The sequence below is a fragment of the Leptinotarsa decemlineata genome, unplaced genomic scaffold, assembly GCF_025532065.1.
Source record: "Leptinotarsa decemlineata unplaced genomic scaffold, Ldec_3_MD MMD2_tig00000133_RagTag_RagTag, whole genome shotgun sequence".
Lineage (NCBI taxonomy): Eukaryota > Metazoa > Arthropoda > Insecta > Coleoptera > Chrysomelidae > Leptinotarsa > Leptinotarsa decemlineata.
In genome coordinates, this window is record NW_027412542.1 from 2985866 (window position 1) to 3006544 (window position 20679).

General features: G+C 33.9%; 1 protein-coding gene and 1 long non-coding RNA gene across 2 annotated transcripts; one reads left to right on the forward strand and one right to left on the reverse strand.

The window, feature by feature from the left end:
- The first annotated feature begins 4616 nt into the window (after window positions 1–4616).
- Window positions 4617–5805, forward strand: LOC141481250 (uncharacterized). The gene is made up of 2 exons (XR_012464829.1): window positions 4617–4775; window positions 5288–5805. It is a non-coding gene; the product is annotated as an uncharacterized lncRNA (long non-coding RNA).
- Window positions 5378–19381, reverse strand: Idh3b (isocitrate dehydrogenase [NAD] subunit beta, mitochondrial). Its single transcript, XM_074172550.1, has 5 exons — window positions 19131–19381; window positions 11418–11477; window positions 9415–10005; window positions 7805–8014; window positions 5378–5956 (listed from the first exon to the last, which is right to left on the reverse strand). Exons 1-5 carry the CDS (start codon window positions 19170–19172, stop codon window positions 5711–5713), a joined length of 1149 nt encoding a protein of 382 aa, XP_074028651.1. The 5' UTR covers window positions 19173–19381; the 3' UTR covers window positions 5378–5710.
- Window positions 19382–20679: the final 1298 nt, after the last annotated feature.

Consider the following 20679-nt stretch of genomic DNA (forward strand, 5'->3'; position numbering starts at 1 on the left):
GAAGAAGTTTTTCCCAACACATTTCACATATGAAACTTGAAATAGGGTCGGTGAATCAACTGGTTGAACATATTATTCTTTGCTGGTTAAAAGTAGTGGGTTCTTCTTTACCTTAGATATTTCTGAAACATTTTCCTTATCGACTTGTCCTTAAATTGACCAAACTTCGAAACATTAGATTTTTACTTTATTAGCCAAGCCAGAACTTGGCAAAAGGACAATATTAGAAAGAAATAGATTATGGCTAGATTTTTATTTGAATTTTTTCGATCGAATTTCAATTTTGTAGGTCGAGGAATCAATCACCTTTTATGAAAATTGTTGCTCATATATGTTATAGATTGAACATTTCAGTGATACATAATTTGTTTTTTGTAGGTACTTCTTCCTTTTTGATTTTTTCTTGGAAATTTTGTTTAAAAAATACTCATTTGTTGATAGCAAATGAAGTAGTGTTTCCAGAAACTCTTAAAAATATTTGAATTGCCGTTGCTTCTTTATTAATTTTTACCTCAATTTTTTTTAATAGTCATTTTTCAATAGCGAACAGTCACAAATGAAGCCCAATTTTTCTGATTAGTTTTATAATCAAAACCACCTGGTACACCATACTCCTGAATTGCCCTGTAATATATTGTAAGTACGTAAAGAATTGCTTATATGACTGGTCAACAAATTCAATACTCGCAAGATCATGAACAATATTCTGATTTCACCGCTAGATATAGTTTTAGGCATTTAATTACTTATTAATTCGTTATTAATATCAATTCATTCATTCCAAATAATGAGCAGATAAGTTAAGAAAAATTTTGATTTTTACAAAGAAGTTTAGAAAATGCCTTGAAATTATAATAGAATGCAAAATTAATTGCTTGAAATTATTTTAAAACCCTTGCATTTAGTTTTTTTCAGTATCAATTTGAAAGTAATAAAATTTTCTTCTTAAATATGTTTCAGTTTCAAGACCATGTAATTATAATTTTTTTATTCATACTTGTAGAAAGTAAATTCACATTTTTTTTATTATTGAATTGAATATGTAGCTCTACTGTGATTTATTCGAAATTTTTTGTATCATTATTCTTAATGTTATGTTCGAATTATATATTTTGTAGACATTTTTTGTTTTATTTTTAATTCGATAACTTGTGAATGATCCGATGGGTTTAATCTCCATTAATATTTCAACAATCTACCAAAAAATACCATATGTACTTGAAGACATGCATATCATATCACCCACGTAAAATTATCGTCCAGAGTTATAAAGAGTTCTCTAGTGATGGCAAGTAGTTGTTCGTTTTCATATTTTATTAGGAACAGAATTGAGTAAAATGAAATTTGAACATTGTAGTAAATACTTTGACCCTGACTTGATAGGTAGAATTGGAAACTCTGGTGTAAAATGAATCTATTGAAATTACTTTTTCCACAACAGAACAAAAATAATTTTCTATCTTTGTACAAAAAATGTAGGACTGTAGAACTACAACTGTTAACTCTTTAAATATGTTTAGATAATGTACGGAAGGTTCTTTCAGATACAAACTGGAATAAAAACATTTCAAAAGAAAACTTTCATATAAACTTTTGTGTAATTCAATATTTGAAAGTTTCTCACAATTTTTGTATGAAGGTGGAGAAGCAGAAAGCCCAAAAATGTATCTTAAAATATCACTCCTTCAATCTTGACAATAAACATATTACAAAACTTGGCATAACTTTATCAAAGTTACTGCTTACCAAGATTTGGAATTTGTTTTTTTTTATTAATTTATTGGACGGGATTATCCTTTTCATAGTAGTACCAACATCAAATATAATAAGTATTTATATAAGTAAAAAACTAATCAATACAGCATGCTTGAAGAAGCTATTGTAAAGTGAAACACTTGTCGCGGTTTTTGTAAAACCCTTATAGTGAAAATCATACAATAAACTGTATTGATTAGTTTTTTAATATGGATTTTCATCAAGTATCGGCCAGTTCTATTCAATTATTCATATAAGTATTTGCAAAATTTAGATGAAATCAATAATTTTTTTGTTAATACCTTAGCTAATATATCTCCATCAGTTGATATTATATCCCAATATAATAGTAATGTACTTTATAACTCCAACTTTAAACTATCCACAGTTGACCAGTCTTTGGTATCCCAAACTCTTTGTCAAATAAAAACCAATGCAATTGGCTATGATGGTTTGAATATCAAAATGATTCTACTATGCTGTCCGGTAATTCTTATTTTACCCATATCATCAATCAGTCTCACCAATAATGTTTTTCCTTCAAATTGGAAGAAGGCTCTAATATTACCACTACCAAAAACTACTAATCAAAAGTGTTGGAAAAAATTGTTAGTCATCAGCTGACGAATTACCTGAATGAAAAGTCAATTTTATCGCCGACACAATCTAGATATAGAAGAGGAAATAGTTGCACTACCGCCTTGCTACATATAGTTGATAATATTCTCCCAGCTTCAGATAAAGGTTTATGTACATCCCTGATACTTCTGATATATTCGACACTATAAACAATGACGTACTAATATCAATTTGGCATCATATAGGAATATCTGCAGATAGTGTTGAATTGTTCAATAGAGCTTCAATAGCAGCCAATAAGTGGAATTTTCTAGAATTGAAGTCGGGAGTGCCACAAGGTTCCATCCTAGGTCCACTACTTTTTTCTATTTATACCAGCCAGCTCGTTAACTCCCTTGAACATTGTTCTTCAGATTCATACGCAGACGACACACATATCTACATCTCTTTCAAACCTGAAGACGTTGATAATGCTTGTGGACAAGTTGATAAAGAGCTTGTGCACAAGTTAATAAAGAGCTTGTGCACAAGTTAATAAAGACATGAATAATTTTGTTGAAACTGCAACTGAACATTTTCTAGTTAACAACCCAAAAAAGTCAAATGTTTTGATATTTGGGCCAAAAAATGTCAGGGAGAAGATTGAAAAGAAAATAAAAATACTTGACAAGGACCTGTCCATTGTAGATCTAGCGAAAAGTCTGGGACTTATTCTCGAAAGTAATTTAAAATTCGAAACACACGTGAAAAAACTCATTCAAAAGGCTTATGGAACTCTTAAGATTATTTATGGAAATAGAAATTTTCTTACAAAAGCAACAAAAATAGTGTTATGTGATAGTTTAGTTTTGTCTACCCTGAATTTTGCTGATTCAGTGTAGGGTCCCTGCTTAACGAAAGCATATGAGCAAAAAATCCAAAAGATTCAGAATTCATGTTTACGTCTCATTCATGGGGTTCGAAGGCGAGAAAGTATTTCCAATAAATTGGTTGAAACGGGTTGGTTAAATATCAATGCATAGGCGGTTGCATGCAGTGTGCTTATTTCACAGAATAATCATAATGAAGATTCCGATTTACTTATATGAAAATAATTCATTTCGAACAGATGTTCCATACAATCAATATTCGATAAAGGTATTTTAACACCACCAATTCACTATCATGAATTCTTTAAACGGTTCTTCAGTTACCAAATTGGCTACGTTTACAATGGTATTCCAAACGAAATTAAAAAAATTAATGTGATTAGTTTTAAGTACTAGTATAAGAATGTTTTGTGGAAGCAATAAACCAAATAATACATTTCAGATCCCTAAGTTGTTAAAGAGTCCCTATTATTATTTTTTTTCAAATTCTGTATTATAGGCATATTCCATAATGTTAAGCTTGTGTGAGGTTAAGTGGTAGAACAAATCAGTAATTTTGAATTATTGATTGGAACTTCGCCTTTGACGTCAGCCCTAGGATCATTAATGTTCCAAATGTAAAAAAACCTATATGTATACTAGATTGACAAAATAAAGACACATTATTATTATATACAATTTAATTACCCAGAAAAACTAAGAAACATTGACTCCTCCACAAAAAAGTCTTGCAACAAATATTTCAGCACAAGGTTTTTCTTGCTTATTCAAGAATAATACACAGTTAAAAACAACATGTCTTCCAGTTTACTAATAAAAAGAACAATTCAAAATTTGAAATACGGTATGTGAATTGAATGAATCTGGACAATTCATTTCTTTGAGTAGCAATCTTCTTGAAGTAAAAAAGGAAGATACAAAAAAGGGTTTCTATAAAAAAGAACTTGTTATTAAAAACGATCGGTATACATATGACTATTCACCACATAACTTTTATATATTGTTGAAACTTGTTTTATACTTTTTTCCGCACAAATTTACCTTTTCCATGATACGAATATTTTTTCCAGAGCTGTTTACTGGTATTTTATTGCTCAATTAACCGATTTCAGTTTAAAATCTTTTTTCGTTTAAACAGCTGTTAGCCTCTTACGATCGGCAACATCTGTTTGGAGAGAGCCTTTCCTTTGAGTTTGTGTCTGAAAAATACTTCTTTGCATGATCTTCACATCTTCGTGAAGAGCTTATTTTTAAACTAATTGCTCTCTTCCTTTTTTTTTGGAAGGTTTCCATTTTTTTTGTAACGAGATGGAGAACTAGAAAGCCAAAAATCAATCTCTGCTAAAAATATACTCCTTTCAATTTAAACAAAATTCTATGGTTGGGATTAAATTCAATGAGAGAAATTATGTCATTACACACTGTCATCAATGACATGAGTAGATTTAACGCATTCGTCACATGAAGTCATAATTATATGAATGGAATGCTTCTTCACATCCAGGCTGGTGCTGAAGAGGCAATAAGGCATCTGAAACATCGGATGTCCGCCATCGAGGATGAATAGTCCTTGTAAGTGAAATTCCACCTCTTTCATATACTATACTGTGTAGCAATCCTGTGTATGATATCTGATTCAATTCCACAACGAATGTTTGGAGTACAAACTGAATAGTGTTTTTTTGTATATTCAATATTCATATAAGAGTAGTTGTTTCGAAGGTATACTTTCTGTCATGTAATTCAATGTCTATATGAAAGTAGTTGTTTCGAGAGGGCTTTTTCTTCCAGTTTGTGTCTTCTGAAAGTTACTTCTTTGCATGATCTTTCTTCCTTTTTTTTTATCTGAAATGTTGAATGTCTGAATTTTCTGAAGAATTGAAGAAATTTTTATCAGCATGGTAAAATTAGCTTAGTAGTAGTTTTAACTTCCTTGAATTTATAGAATGTAAGTATACTAGTGGGGTTACTCTTGATAAATATATAAGCTAATTTCTAGTGAGTTCTGATGACTCCGCACTTCAATGACTTCTCCTCTTCAAAAGTAGATGATAGCTTGAAAAACGATATATCTAAAATTTCAGAGTCGCCAACGAAAATGTAAGAAAAACAATGAAGGACAAAACAGCAGAAAGCACTGCAATGAATGCAGCGTAACAGCAGTCAGACGAGTGTTGCAGTTTTGTAAACTGTTTATTGAAAATCATTATTGTTATCAAATACAATAAAATAAAAGGAAATAATATGCTAGGCTCCTGGTATTTTGTTATATAATCTCTATATAGAAAGTGAAATAAATTTTAGTAACACAGGAATATATACACAAAGTTTTATCAGAACAGTCAAATTCCGAAAATATATAAGGTTACACCTTGTCAAATGCAGAAATACATGTATCTGAAAGTTTAAATGAATTACATTGCACATAATTATTCTTTCAATAAAATAAATAAATAAATAAAATTTTAAAACTGACTCATTTTTCTGTTTCAACTAACAACTCATATTCACTTTGAAGCAGGAATCTGTAAGTTATGGATGACGGCGTAAGTAAACTCTTGAGTACTCGACTGTCCGCCTACATCTTTTGTCTTAATTTTTCCATCTTTCAAAACCTTTTCCACGGCACTACGGACCATTTCTCCATACAATGGAAGGTTTACGTGTCTCAACATCTTGGATGCGCAAAGTAACATTGCAGTTGGGTTTGCAACGTTTTTACCAACAGCCTCGGAGTAAGTGTGACGAGCACCCTGTAAAATAAATCTTAGAATGAGAAATGTATTAATTGAAATTCAGATAAATACTCAACAACCACTAATATTTCTGGTAATGATATAAATGTTTATCAAAATTATACAATCGGGCTCAAATTATGGAACTTTTTGGTAAAACAATACTAAAGAATACTACTTTTTTTTGACCAAATAGCAATAAACAAAACATAATTATTCAACTTTCAAAGAAGTTTTATTATGAACAATCTGTAAAAAAAAACTGTTTTTCCGTTAACCAGCTGTCGCACCCCTACGAACAACCCTCAGGAGTCGAAACTTGTGCGAGCTAAGGATTAACGAGGTCTTGCCTTTTAACGTGTGATTCCTAACACGGGTTTGACGATAGCAAGTGAAAATCGATCGTTCAGACTAGGACTTGAATCACCGACCAACACGGCAGTCAATTCGAGTGAGTGAACAAAGCACCCACGTCAAACCGCCTGGCTACTGACCGATAATAGATATAGATACAATTAAATTCTGTTACAAATGTATTATATACATTAAACACCAGCAAGAACTTTAAATGTGACTTTAAATAAAGCGTATAAGCTATAAACAATACTGTTTGTTGGAAACCAGGTGATTCGGCGTCACCTGACACGGCCACTTCACAGCAAATGCGATAATATTAAAATAGTTAATTGGCAAGAGATGTTAAAATGTGTTTTTAGGTAGGTAGGTCTAAAGTGAGTGGGTCTATTTGACCCTCCACTGGAACCCCTAAGGGTTTATTGTGGCTCACACCTATTCACACTTGGCCAAATAAACCCAGCTTCTTAACGAAGCCGATTAGTTTGTATGGTGAGTGGTCTTTCAGGTCAGATGGTAAGAGTACGGATCTGCTGAACTCAAAGAACCTGATTCGGTCCCCAGCGGGGCAGGCACAAAGTATATCTGCAGTTTCATCATTTTCCAGACAGAGACGACACACACTTCCGACAGTCCAAGTCTCTGCATGTGATGATTCAAATGACAGTGACCTGTAAGAAGGCCTGTTAGACATCGTAGTTCATCCCTACTGTACTCCAACAACTGTTTGGAATCAAGCTTCGAAGGGTGAATAAACGCCTTGGAGTGAGCCAATCCTGGAAGATTCTGCCAGAAGTCTATAACTCTTCTTGTCATCCAGGTGTTGAGTGTTTGTTTGGCAAAACCCGAGGCGATGCCAATGACAGGTTCTGGTCCAATGAAGCCGCTTGCAACACCCTCCTCTGCAAGAGCGTCAGCAGCTTCATTGCCTTCCAGGCCAGGAATCCAGTCCAGAGACAATCTGTTTAGTCTTCCTATCGCGGATAGTCTTTTTTGGCAGTTTGCTACCAATTTAGACGTTGCTCAGTAGGAGCCAAGAGCTTCCAACGCCGCTTGACTGTCCGAGAATATTTTTATTGACTTGTTGAGGTTGGATTTATCCAATCTCTCCGCACACAATTCAATAGCGAAAAATTTCCGCTTGAAATACAGTCGCATAAGTTCCTAGGCAGGTAGATAACTCTGTCCTGGGTCTGCGACTGAAAACACCTGCACCAGAACCGGAAGGTGTTTTTGAACCATCTGTGAACCAACAACTATCTGCTCTTAATATTTCCTGTATTTTTATAGAAATATTAAATGTATCTATTTTATTATGAAAACAGGACAGTTTTACAAAAAACTTTGGATAATATTTGTGTTAATAGTAAGTTTTATTTTGTTCGTGAAATTGCTCAACTCGCTATGCTCGTTTCGCAATTTTTTTCACTCCCAAAATGAAACCTTTTTTTCAACCCTCATATCATAAATAGCTATTTGTATAAAAAAATAAAAAATATTTTATATACCTACCGGTTCGAATACTACACAGTCGGCAGAGTAAGAAGCTCCAGCAACAACTCCGGCACCTCCAACTAATCCAGAAGCCAAATTATCTACAATATTACCATAAAGATTTGGAGTTACCATAACATCAAATTGTTGAGGTTTGGATACCATTTGCATAGTGCAATTGTCAACAATCATTTTTTCGAATTCAATTTTTGGGTAGAGTTTAGCCATCTGAAAAAGTTTGTTAGATCAGAATAATTTGTAACAAACTTAGATACTAATGTTTTCTTTTCAATACAATCCATGTACTCAAAACTGTTGCATGAAAATATTAATATTAATTGAAAATAGTTCTGATGAACTTGACAGTAAATAAGATGATACAACTATATCAATTGATAAAAAACAGTCTATTTTGTATTTTAACAATGGATTTTCTGTTTACTACATTGTGTTATTAATGTTGATAGAACAAAGTATAATCACATTGCCAAGTTGTACCCAAAGAAAAATCGAGGTGTCAAATCTCAATTAAATAAAATTAGGTTTTGTAACTACATGGATTGAAATTTCATTTGGAATGTGTATCTGACATTATCTTTGGTTATCATTTTATATAGTACCTATAAAATATATCATTTGTTTCTTTCTATGCTATTTCTAGATGACAATAAAGTTAAGACACTATTATATCTTATATCTCTACATAATGAAATTATTTCTTGTAATTCTGAGGAAGAGAGAAAATAGTAAGAAGAATGTGTGACAAGTTTTGATGTAATGAGAAAAAGATCAGAACCAGCTGCATTTTACGTATTGTATGGTTGGTGAAATTTGGCTCCAAATTTTTCAAAACTGAAGGTCAAAAATTCTGGAAACAATATGTTTGGGCATCCAAAGATGCTATCGTATAGCAAAACAAGTGTCGCGGTTTTGTAAACTTTCAAGTGGAAATCTCACATTAAAGTGTGTTTTTTTAAAATCTAATTTCCAAGATTTTTACTTTGCCTTCTTTAGAGTATGTGAGCATCAAGAAATCCTATGACAACAATGTAATTTCATGTTTCAAATTCAAGACCACAAAAAAAATCCTGTACTTATGTCAAATGCAAGTTGTGTCCAAGCATTCTTTTAGCCTGTGTCAAGCAGGAGTTATCCGCCAGATCCATCCAGATTTATATTTGTTTTAATAATTTTTGTGATGTAGGTATATAAAAGAAGTAATAAAAAAATGTTTAATTTTTGAGTACATTTTTGATATACCTTTTATATTTAATATTACACATAACTATTTCGGTTGTGAAACTCTGTCTAGTGTCATATGTCAATAATTTCAAATATTCAGGAAAGATCAATTATCAAATATTTCTGCCAATCTGAAAACTGCATAACCACAATATTTGTAAGAATTCTAGAATTGGATCCCTTGAATTGAGTCTTCCCCACCAAAAGTTATTTGCTATCTCTGATGGAGATTATGCTTACACTTCTGGCAATAATAACTTCTGGTCTACGCAAAAAGAAAAGTTGAGATTGCAGTACAATTTGTTTAAACATTTTGGTACTTTTGGAATTAATGTCGTGGCAGCACTGATCAGATCTATATTTATAGTAAAAAATGAATTACTCACCTCCTCACAGCTTCTCAAAAATAGTCCATCGCCGAGCTTCATAATATTAGCTTTATGAACGGCTGTAACTTTCTTCCTGTTATTTTTTGTTGCATAGTCAAAGGCGAATTTAGCGATTCTTTGAGATTTCTTTGCCGTCACAATTTTCAAACACTCGACGACACCCTTAACACCTTCATGTTCCAGTGCAGAATATTCTCCTTCCGTCTGTTCACGAATGATGACACAATCAATGTTGCTGTGCCGGCACTTAATGCCCGGCAAAGATTTGACGTGAACAACGTTGGCATACAAATCTAGAGCGGTTCTCAATTTCATATTGAGAGTTTGTAGTTCTCCGGTATGACTGTAGTCAGGCGAAGTTAGGATCCCCTTGAGGCATACTCTGTTCTTGGAAATTGATTTGGCGACTACTTCTAATGGTGAGCTAAGGGTGGGATTCACCTCGGAGAAGAAGTGAGTGTCAAAATCCACTGGGACTCCCGCCGCCTTGAATACTTCCTGCACAGAATAAACGAGTTCGGGCCCAACTCCATCACCAGGTATCAAAGTACAGCTTGTTCTTGCATCGGGGCGGTCAGGGATTCCCGTCTGAAAAAAGTTCTGAATAGTAGGTCTGATAAAAGAGAGGTGTCATCTCTACTCTAACTGAACAGGCTCTAAGAATATGTGAACCAGAGCATTCTAGAAGAAGAACTGAAACATGTTCAAGTGACCTTGAGATCAAATGGTTACCGTGTACCGGAGATCAAAAAGGCATGAAACGGTTCCACGGTTCAAAACAGGAAGGAGGCTCAGATGGTTGTACGTGAGTATCTACCATATATGCCTAGGGTCACAGACAGAATTGGAAAACTTGTGGGAAAACACAACATTTGAACGGTTTTCAAACCCACCATGGTAGTTAGAACAAAGCCTCAGGTTGCCTAAAGATGAAAGAGACCCACTATCAACAGCAGGTGTATATCACATACCATGTACTTATGGGAAGGTATACATCAAAACCACCAAAAAATCCATGAGAACAAGGCTGAAAGAGCACAAAAAAAAACTGCAGACTAGGCCAAATGGACGAACGGCTGTGGCAGAACACGCACTCAGTGAAGGAAACCATAGGATTCTATTTGAAAATACGAAAATCATTGCTCCTAACCAGGGATACCATAGCCAACTGGTGCAGGAGACAATAGAGATCCACAAACATTTGGATAATTTCACACAGAAAAGAAGCTGTGATCCTGAACCAAATATGGAATCCCATTCTAAGAAGTTCGAGAGTAACAAACATCATGACGGCAGGTAAAAAGGGGTCAACGAATGTTTCTGGCAATTTACCTAATCCAGGTACAGTATTTAGCACACCAAACTACCTGAATTAACATAAGTATGATTTATGCAGTCGAATACCCAGTCATCAGAGATGAATATTACTGGAGTTTTTTCCCAACACCAAATCGTAATTTTTACACCTCGACACGTGTTTCGATCACCAAGTGATCATCTTCAAGAGGAGGAAGATAAAACTGTTTTATCTTCCTTTGAAGATAAAGGAGGAGGAAGATAAAACTATTTTATCTTTCTCTTGAAGATGAACACTTGGTGATCGAAACACGTGTCAAGGTGTAAAAATAACGATTAAAAGTTGGGAAAAAACTCCAGTAATATTCATTACTACACCAAAGGTTCCAAACAGTACATCATAAGATCAGAGATGAACTCAAGTTGTATGAACCTCTAAAGAAGCTAGCCACTAGCGCCAGCAAAACGTCAGGAATACATTCCAAAAATTGATGGCTTTCAAACTCATAAAAATAGTGACACTGAAAACCTCGTCCGCGAAAGCCTTAACCATTTTGTCGGTCCTCATTACTAATATCATTTAAATCATGATACTTAGATTAACAAACATTGATTCACAGTACTCAGCCTATTAAACATTCCATACCCTCTGTACATCTATAACACTCATCAGTCATTTAATTTATAATTAACAAAATACTCACCTCCACACCTGCATTGCATACACTACTATGTATGCTGCGACTAGCTGATCCTTGCACAGCCTGAAAATTAAAGATTCATTTATAACAATATTTTTTTAATCATAAATTCAAATTGTTGAAACTTTGGGTATAGATCTACAATTAGAAGAAACAGGATGAATGAATAGCAATAAATAACGACCCACTCCTGAAAACATCCCCTGATCTAAAATTTCAAAAAAAAGATTTCCAAGCTAAAAACTCTCGAAATTCAAAAAGGTTACTTTTTGTAAATGATGTAAAAGACCTAAATGAATTATTATATCGCTGAGATTCTGTAGAAAAAAGACTAGGTAACTGAATTGGATCAAACTAAGAATATCAACGATAAATGTTATAGACACACTGAAACAAATCTTACAAAAATCATAGATATATATATATATATATAGAAGAGTCCGTGTAGTGTTCACTGACTTCAAAAATGCCTTTGGCACTATATACAGAAACAATCGGGTGATGGTATTAAAGAATCTCCAAATACTGGAAACACTGAGAAAATTGACAATAATAATAATGGGAGACACAAAAACAAGAGGTGATATTCGAGGAGAAACAAAGAGGAGTTCAACATGAACCAAGGAGAAGACCCCATACTCCCAACACTATTCACTATAGTACGAGAAGTGTACTAAGGAAAACAAATATGAACACAAAAAATATATTTCTAGGTAACACTCAAATAACTGCATATTCAGGCAATATAGTAATAAAATAAAAAACAAAAACTAGTGTATTCCAATCAAATCAAATCAGTTTATTCATTCAAAGGACCCATTAGGGTATAGAACATGTCAGGATATAATGTCCTAGTGCATGTATATAAATATAGTAAAGACTACATACATAACTACAAGACAACAAAAGAAACATCGATATAAGTTATTTGCTTAAAAAGTTACAATAAAAATTCATCAATGCTATAAAATAAATTTTCTTGCAGAAAGCGTTTTATGGAGTTTCGAAATTTGAAATGTGTAGGCTGAGTTTTAATGCCAGTGGATAATTTATTGTAAATTCTCACACCTGTTGAAAGTGGTCCATTTGATGTTATTTGGAGATTGCTATGATTTGGATAGATTAGCTGATTATTTCTGGTTTCGAAGCAATTAACGAACTAGCAACTGAATCAAACAAATATGCACTGCATATAAATGGAAGCCATAGACTAAAAGAAAAAAGGTCAAACTAGAAAAAAAATAATGCAAACAATTTAAGACCTGATACCTGAAAAAAAGAAGTAGAAACATACCTAGGGTATGAAAATATAGTGGGATTAAACGGTTAGAATGTTTAGGGTACTTTATGATAAGGTCATCAATAAAGATAGATGATAACGTAACACGAAGGACATCAATCTGTTGAAGAGGTTAAAGAAGATAGAAACTACAATAGTGGGACGACATATAGAAAACGAAAATAAGCACTGAAAATCAAGTAAAGAAAAATAGAAAAATAGAATATGGAAACCAATCACTAAATCAGCTAGGATGCAGAGTTGTGGAATTGGCCGCGTTGGTAGTGCGCCCGACTCACGATCGGAAGACCGTGGGTTATTCGATCCCCGCCTCGACCAGATATTTTTCTCGAGAGAATTTATCTGGTTGAAGCTGGAATGATTCTGCAATCGTGTTAGGAATCACACGTTAAAAGGTAAGAACTCGTTAGTCCTTAGTTCGCACAAGTTTCTCAACTTCTGAGAGTTGTCGTTCGTATGGGGGCGACAGCTGACTAACGGAAAAACAGATTTTAAACAGATTCAAACATATACAAGAGGAGTCATCTTCAGTTATGATCCGAATGCATTGAACGGTGATAATATGTGATATCCACTTCGACTCTTTTATGTATCTTGAATCCCTCAGTGACAAAAATATATGATAGATAGATAGATACTGATACTTTATTGTCTAAGAATAACTTCTTATTGACAAAGTGTCATAAGTAATCATTAAAGTAATGAAGGTACAAAATACAAGTAAGCATAAAAGTGGAAGTATAAAAATTATAAAATTAGTCGAGACGAATAAGATGAGATTAATGTGTATAAACAAATAAGTCGCAAAAAAGTAAAACAAGTCTAACAAAAGTAAAAACATGCGCCCAAGGCGCTCATCAGTCTACTATACAAAACTATAAGGTAAAATACAAGACAACAAAGACAAATCATCAGTTTTACATTTAAAGCGAATCGTTAAAAAACTCATCCAAAGTGTAGTATGCCTTATCAAACAGTAACTCTTTGACACTTTTCCTAATTTTTCTCTCTGAATTTAGATCTTTGATATTCTGGGGTAAATGATTGAAAATTTTTTTTGAGTTATAAATCAGGGAATTTTTAACTTGTGTAGTGTTGGGCTTAGGAAGATCCAAATTACCCATCTGTCTAGTCAGGTAACTAGGGTTTTTTATGGTGTTTCTATTTAACTTATGTTTTTTAAACATCAAACACACCGTCTCTAGTATAAATATGCAGGTAAGGGTCATTATTCTATGTGATTTGAATAGTGGACGACATGAATCTCTAAAGCCAGCCCTACAAACATACCGGACAGCTCTTTTTTGTAGCTTAAATATCATATTGAAAGATGCTTTGTCGGAATTGCCCCAGTAGCAGATCCCATATCTCAGGTGTGACTCTATAAATGCAAAATATGTTGATCTTGCCATGGTTGGGTCGAGTTCCTTGGATATGACTCTAAGTGCATAATAGCCTTTGGCAAGTTTGGTACATAAACTTGCGACATGTTCCTTGAACGTCAACCTACTATCAATAAATACCCCAAGGAATTTAGCCAAAGAGGATTCTTGTAGACATTTATCACCTATTGAAATTGGGTTTAACAAACATTTAAAGGTGAGAATGTGGGTTTTATTTACATTGAAGGACAACAGATTGGCGTCGCACCATTTCTTGACCTTGTGAATGTCATTTTCTATTATTGCATTCAAATGATGAGTGTCTCTATTATGCCAAAGAATGGTGGTATCATCTGCAAAAATTGTAAATCTACCCGCAATATCCAAGAGTGCAAGATCATTCACATAAAGCAGGAATAATAAGGGTCCTAAGACAGAGCCCTGTGGTACTCCACAATCCATCAAAGACTCATGAGAGGTTAGACCATCAGAGTAGACCACCTGTCTACGTTTATAGAGATAAGACTCGAACCATTTCAGAGCCACATCACGGAAACCATATCTCTCTAACTTTCCCAGTAATATTCTGTGATTCACACAGTCAAAAGCCTTCGACAAGTCGCAGAATACCACTGCCGCGGCTTCATTGTCATTAAGCTTAAGGTATAGATGCTCGAGTAGTTCAAATGTGGCATCAGAGGTGGATTTGTTACGTTGGAAACCAAATTGGGTCGTCGATATTATATTGTTTTTGTTCATGAATGATAGAATTCTTCTTTTAATAAGTCTTTCGATGACTTTGGAGAGAGCGGGTAGGAGAGAGATAGGTCTAAAGTTACTAGGGTCATTATGATTGCCCCCTTTATATATTGGAATAATAACAGCGTTTTTCAAGCAGTCTGGGAACATGCCTTTCTCAAAAGATATATTAATTGCCTCAGCTAGAGCATCCAATGCGCTTATTGGTAATTGTTCTAAAATTTTTATAGATATTTTATCCCAACCAGATGCTTTCTTGTTTTTTATTTCAGCAAATGCTTCTTTCAATTCCTGGCGGTCTGTGGGACTAAGGAAGAAGGTGTCGTGGACTGTTACATTTCTCATGTAGTTCATGGGGTCTTCCGTGACTGCTATGGTTTTAGATAGATTCAAGGCGACTGTACTATAATATTTATTCAGCTCATTACAAGACAGTATGCTGGTGTTGGTTGAAGCAGAATTTACTCCTCTTAGGTCATTAATTATTGCCCAGCTCTCCTTTTGTTTATTTCTAGATTCCGATAATCTGTTATTGAAATATCTTTTTTTAGCTTCAAGAATCATAGTCCTATATAAAGTTCTGTATTTACTAAAGTAAGAGAGAAACCAGTTATTTGACAAAACAAATTTTCTGATATGATGAAGGGACCGTAGGTTCTTAGATGAGATTCGTAGACCTTTTGTTATCCAAGGTTTTCTATGCTTTTTATTTTTAATGAGGCGACAAGGGAAAGCTTTATTGAAGTTATGCATCAGATTGGTGTGGAAAACAGTCAAGGGATCGTTATGATTGAGTATAGTGTCCCATCGGGTGGCGGAGTTCAAAGTTTCGAATTTGTTGTAGTTACTCGTGGAGTAAATACGACCAAATTGTTTTGCTAATTTATCTTTATCTTCGGTTCCTAAAACCGGGAATGTGAATAGGACAGCCTCATGGTCGGATAAACCAGCCATTACCACATTGCAAGAAGTGTTGGCGATATTAGAACAAACATAATCAATAATAGAAGAAGAATACTGGGAATATCTTGTCGGAGCATGTACATGCATTGTAAGGTTTAGAGAAACAAGTAAATTTTTCAAGGATGAACTAAGCGGACAACTGGTATTTCCGAAATTTATATTGAAGTCACCCGTTAATATCAAAGAAGTTTGGGGAGTAAATTTAATCAAAAGGAGTTCAAGTCTATCTATAAAAGTGTGAACATCGGTTTGGGGAGATCGATACAAGCACAGTATTACCATAGCTAGTTTTTTGCTGGATATCATACAAAATTCGAATTCTTTTTCGACTATCATATCGTTGTATTTGTCAAGGCTAACAAAGTCAGAGGTTTTGAGAAACTCGTCATGAGCAAGAATCATAGTACCGCCATGAGAGAAGTTCTTTCTGCAAAAGCTTGTCAGAATGTGGTAGTTGGGTATGTAGATTACTTCCTCAACTTTTAGCCAGTGTTCAGTTAGCAGAACAAGTCTAGGCGAACTCAGGCTATCCAAAAGTACGGTTAGTTCACCGGCCTTGTTGCGAAGAGATTGTACGTTGAGTAACATTAAGGATAAGTTTGCTTTATCTGGGTTACCTCCAAAAAAGGGGGTGATGAATTTGCTTCAAAAGAGATGCTACTTCCATCAAGATCATGAGTATCAGCAGTTGCATTTTTGGGGATCTCTGAGTGCTTGGGAGTGGGGGGTAAATCCAATATACTAGTCGTTTTTACAAAAGTGAGACATTTGACATTGTTCCAGTTGCGTTTAACTTCGCTAGCAATATGTTCAGCAATCAGATTATTACCTATTTTAGAGCCGCGGGCATTATTTATGTTCACTAGAGATATGTATTGCTCAGAGAAGTTGTTCACCTTAGAAAGGAAGTCGTGAAGTCGCATGTTGAACTTACTAATGATATTAAAATATTTTCTAATAACTGTAGGGCAAGAAAGAAAAATGATATTAGTATGTAAGCAATTTTTGATTTTGCTCCATATGTCTTTGACTTTTGGGATTTTGTTGCTTTCGAAATCGCCTTTGCCAGCAAGAATAACAATAACATCTTTTTGGGTGTAATCTTTAGATAATAAATCGACACTTTCAAGTATGTCAGCAAATTTACCTCCTGGTTTGTGTATAGACTCAATAATAAATTTAGTCAAATTTTTACAGTTGGATAAGGCTTTACATATGCCTTTTATGCCCTCAGTACTGGACATAAAATGAACAAAATTAATGAATCAACTCTAACTTCGCTTATTTTTATCTGACACAGAACACTCTCACTTTTAGTCATACATCAATGATTTTTGAGTGCAAAATAGCAGGAAATTTTTTGTAAAAGTTTTCACCAAATTCAACGGAGTGCTTTGGAATGGAACTTTGTCAGTGTTCATAGTTGTCTTGCAATACTTTGCTATCTCCATCTCAACAATTTTAAGCAATGCTATTTAGTGTCGGTCAACACGCCTTGAAGAATGTATATAGAATAAACGAACATTTTAGAGCTTTGAATGCTTTTTTAAAATCTGAAAATAATAAAGTGTGGCATGAACAGTGACAAAGGTTTCATTTTAAGTAGCCTATTGTTTACTTTTATATGAATCACTTTGTTGAAGTTAGCGGGAACTTTCAAGATAAACTTTTAGCTATTGTTGGGTATTATTAACTACGGACTGGCTGCTCATCGTTTTGAGGTTCAACTCAGTACACCTCGAACTTCACAGTTTAAGAACTCTTTCATTTAGAGAACTGCGTTTATGTGGAATAAACTTCCTGAGAACGTTTTTCCAAACGAATTTAATCTCCAGTAATTCAAATTCAACGTGAATCACTACTTTCGCACAGGCACCGATCTTAGAGCGCCTTAAGGACTTTCCTGTAGTGTTTCTGTTTTGTCCTTAAAACAATTAAGTTTCAAACAACCTCTTTTTAAATTCATTGAATTCAATATCAGAAGAAGAAAATCCTAAAAATATCTTTGACACTGTATAATTCAATATCTGTAGGGGAAGTAGTTTACTTACTAGACAATATGTCAACAATATAAAAACAGAAACAATGATACATTTTTTTGTAAGTAACAGAAACCTACAAAAGGCCTTACAGAAAAATCTTGATGTCTTCTTTTGAACAAAAAAAAAGAATGAGCATATACACTCCAAAAAGTGATACCATACCTTAGAGGAGGATCTACCATTGAATGATGAACACTTTTTGCCTCTCAAATTATGCCAGAGGAGAGTTTTTTGTTGAGTGAAAGTATGTGATCCTCAAATTTCAACTTATTATCAAGTATCATTTCAAAACATTTTTTGTATCATGTCGTGTTTATAACATTTACAAATATAAGACAAAACCTTAATCTTTGAAAAAAAAACAGAGGAACTTTCAATACTTGGTATAATCTGATATTAACTAATATGCAATGTGACGTTTCGTTCATTAGATTTCATCATTAACCTCATTTTTTAAATACGGACCTATTCTTTTTTTTATTGATTATGTATTACAATACACATTTACCGACGATTGTCTCCAAAAAAATATCATCAATATTTGTGTGGTCTCAAAAAGTTAGAAACCAATATCTCAGAACTCAACTACACACATCTTTTGAAAATTTACGAATAGAGGTGAACACCCATGCATTCTAGCGGTTTTGTATAAATATGGAGGAACTATTCAAAAGTCAATTTTTTTTGGAAAATAAATGTTTGTTTCTGATGATTTCTGGCAAATAAAAATAGTGGCGAATAAATTTATTAGAGTACTGAAATGATGTGATTTGTTCAACGTGTGCCATGAATTAACAGAATATGTATGGTTGACAAATATACTGTCAAGTATGTAAATATCATTCGCGTGAAGTTGTGAGCGGAAAACCATGAATACTTCTAATGACGAGAAAGTTAATATGATTTTCGTAAATGCGAGATGTTTGAGAAATGCTAAAGCGCATTTTCACTAGGGCAGATATCCCTGCTCACTTACACTCAGGTTTATCCTTTAAGGACAGTTGAGTCCAGTGATGCATTCGTGGTTCAGCCTACTACTACTGATGAGACCAATAGCTGGTCGAAACACCGCTGATGTGTTGTATCACGAATGCTTTGTTTTTAGACCTTGATTTCAACTATTTGCCTTAAAGTGCATTCTTAACAAGCGAAAAATGGTATATATAAGAAAAAGCAGTCAGATGTGCAAAAATAATATTTCACAGAGAAGCAAATGTTATATCACCACTATAACCTTACTATCAAATTCAGGTTAAAAATTAAAACTCACTTGAACCAACAGCCTAGAAACATTTCTCACAACCAGAGACATTATTGAATATTGAATATTTCGAATATCACATGTACTTTTTTTATTTTTCTCGCGTTTTAAATTCAAATCCTATAATTATGTCAACTTAATCGACTGTCAAATAATTAGTGATCAAATCCTCTGCAGTTCAGTTTGCGGTTAAATGAAATGTTAGACTACATTTTTTTTTTCTCGTGACTTGTGACGTGCGACGTGAGTGATGACACTGGCGACTGGTGAGAGTGACAAAATGGCACAAAAGTCCAGCTTGGCTGAATAAGTATGTCACGACAGTCGGAGCTTGGCTTCCGTGCATCAGACATATATTTTAATTTCCATCAAATTGGTAAAAGTCCAGTGGATACGTCAAATTTTCTTCAGAATCAGTCAACCAAAAACTAAAGTACGTTCTGATCACAGATGAGTATATTTCCCTCTGTAGCACAACAGAATAGTACGTACTACTGCACTGGCCTTTAGAAAGAGAGGTTTGAGGCCAGCATTTTCGATATAGTGTCAATCTCAGAGTAACAAAAGACAATAAAGTGGCCTTTTGATTCCTTATCTTGAAGGCAGCATAACTTTGTTTGTTTACGGGAAGTAAATTGGACCATGAAACACTGGCGGTTGGTTCAGTTGATAATCAGAGGGATAGTATATATTCATAAAATAAATCATTTAAGATGAAAATGTATTCTATTCAAATAGTTCCTACAGAAAATCTGATTCATTATTAATGATTATGGAAATGAGACCAGTTTTTCTACCACCTACTAGATTTTCATTTATGTATGGCTTTATAATAAAGCGCGTGCTGGTTGACTGGCTTAAAATTAAATGATTTCATATGAAGTGATTCATAACAATGATAAATGTTAATTTCAAAAGTGATTAACTTTGCTTCATAAAATCAGATGAAGAAATTTGTGATTTATTCTAAGATTTGATATACAAGCGGTAGGGTTTGTGAGGTCCTATATAAGGAATTTTCGATTAGAAATCATGTATATTTATAATTACGATTGAGGTTTGATATTATTCTGTGATTTCATTCAAAACTGGTATCTAGGGTTCTTTGTGGACCGTAACCACCCCCCACGCATATAAGTCGTACAGAAAAGGATAGGATGTATTGTATTGGTATAGGCACCGTACAGGCATGGCAACTCTATGTCTCATTATTACTCTGAGGTGTCAATACACCGTATTTCCCCTGACAAAAGTGGAGGCATTTGGTATTATATGGTTAGCCACCCTACAATTGTCATTTTCGAAAATTTTAAATTTGAGTACTCTAACTTACTATTCAGTTGAGCAGTAGAGAATTGAATTGCATAGTATATTTACAACAATTTTACATTATATATATTTGACCATATTCGCGTAAAAATGGTTGTACGTGTAAGCCGTTGCTTCAAAAATAATCATTACTAATTAACCAAAATTTTTTAAAAGCGGTTTCTTGAAAAATATATCACTGTTGGTTACTTTTGGAACAAGATGGTTGTGTCAATTTTCAAGTGTGCTA

Excerpts from the sequence above, each read along its gene's own strand:
- Idh3b (XM_074172550.1), bottom strand. The coding sequence starts at position 19,172 with ATGTCTCTGGTTGTGAGAAATGTTTCTAGGCTGTTGGTTCAA. Across the intron at positions 11,478-19,130 it reads TTTCTAGGCTGTTGGTTCAA|GCTGTGCAAGGATCAGCTAG; the intron begins GTGAGTTTTAAT and ends TTTAATTTTCAG. Across the intron at positions 10,006-11,417 it reads TATGCAATGCAGGTGTGGAG|ACGGGAATCCCTGACCGCCC; the intron begins GTGAGTATTTTG and ends AACTTTTTTCAG.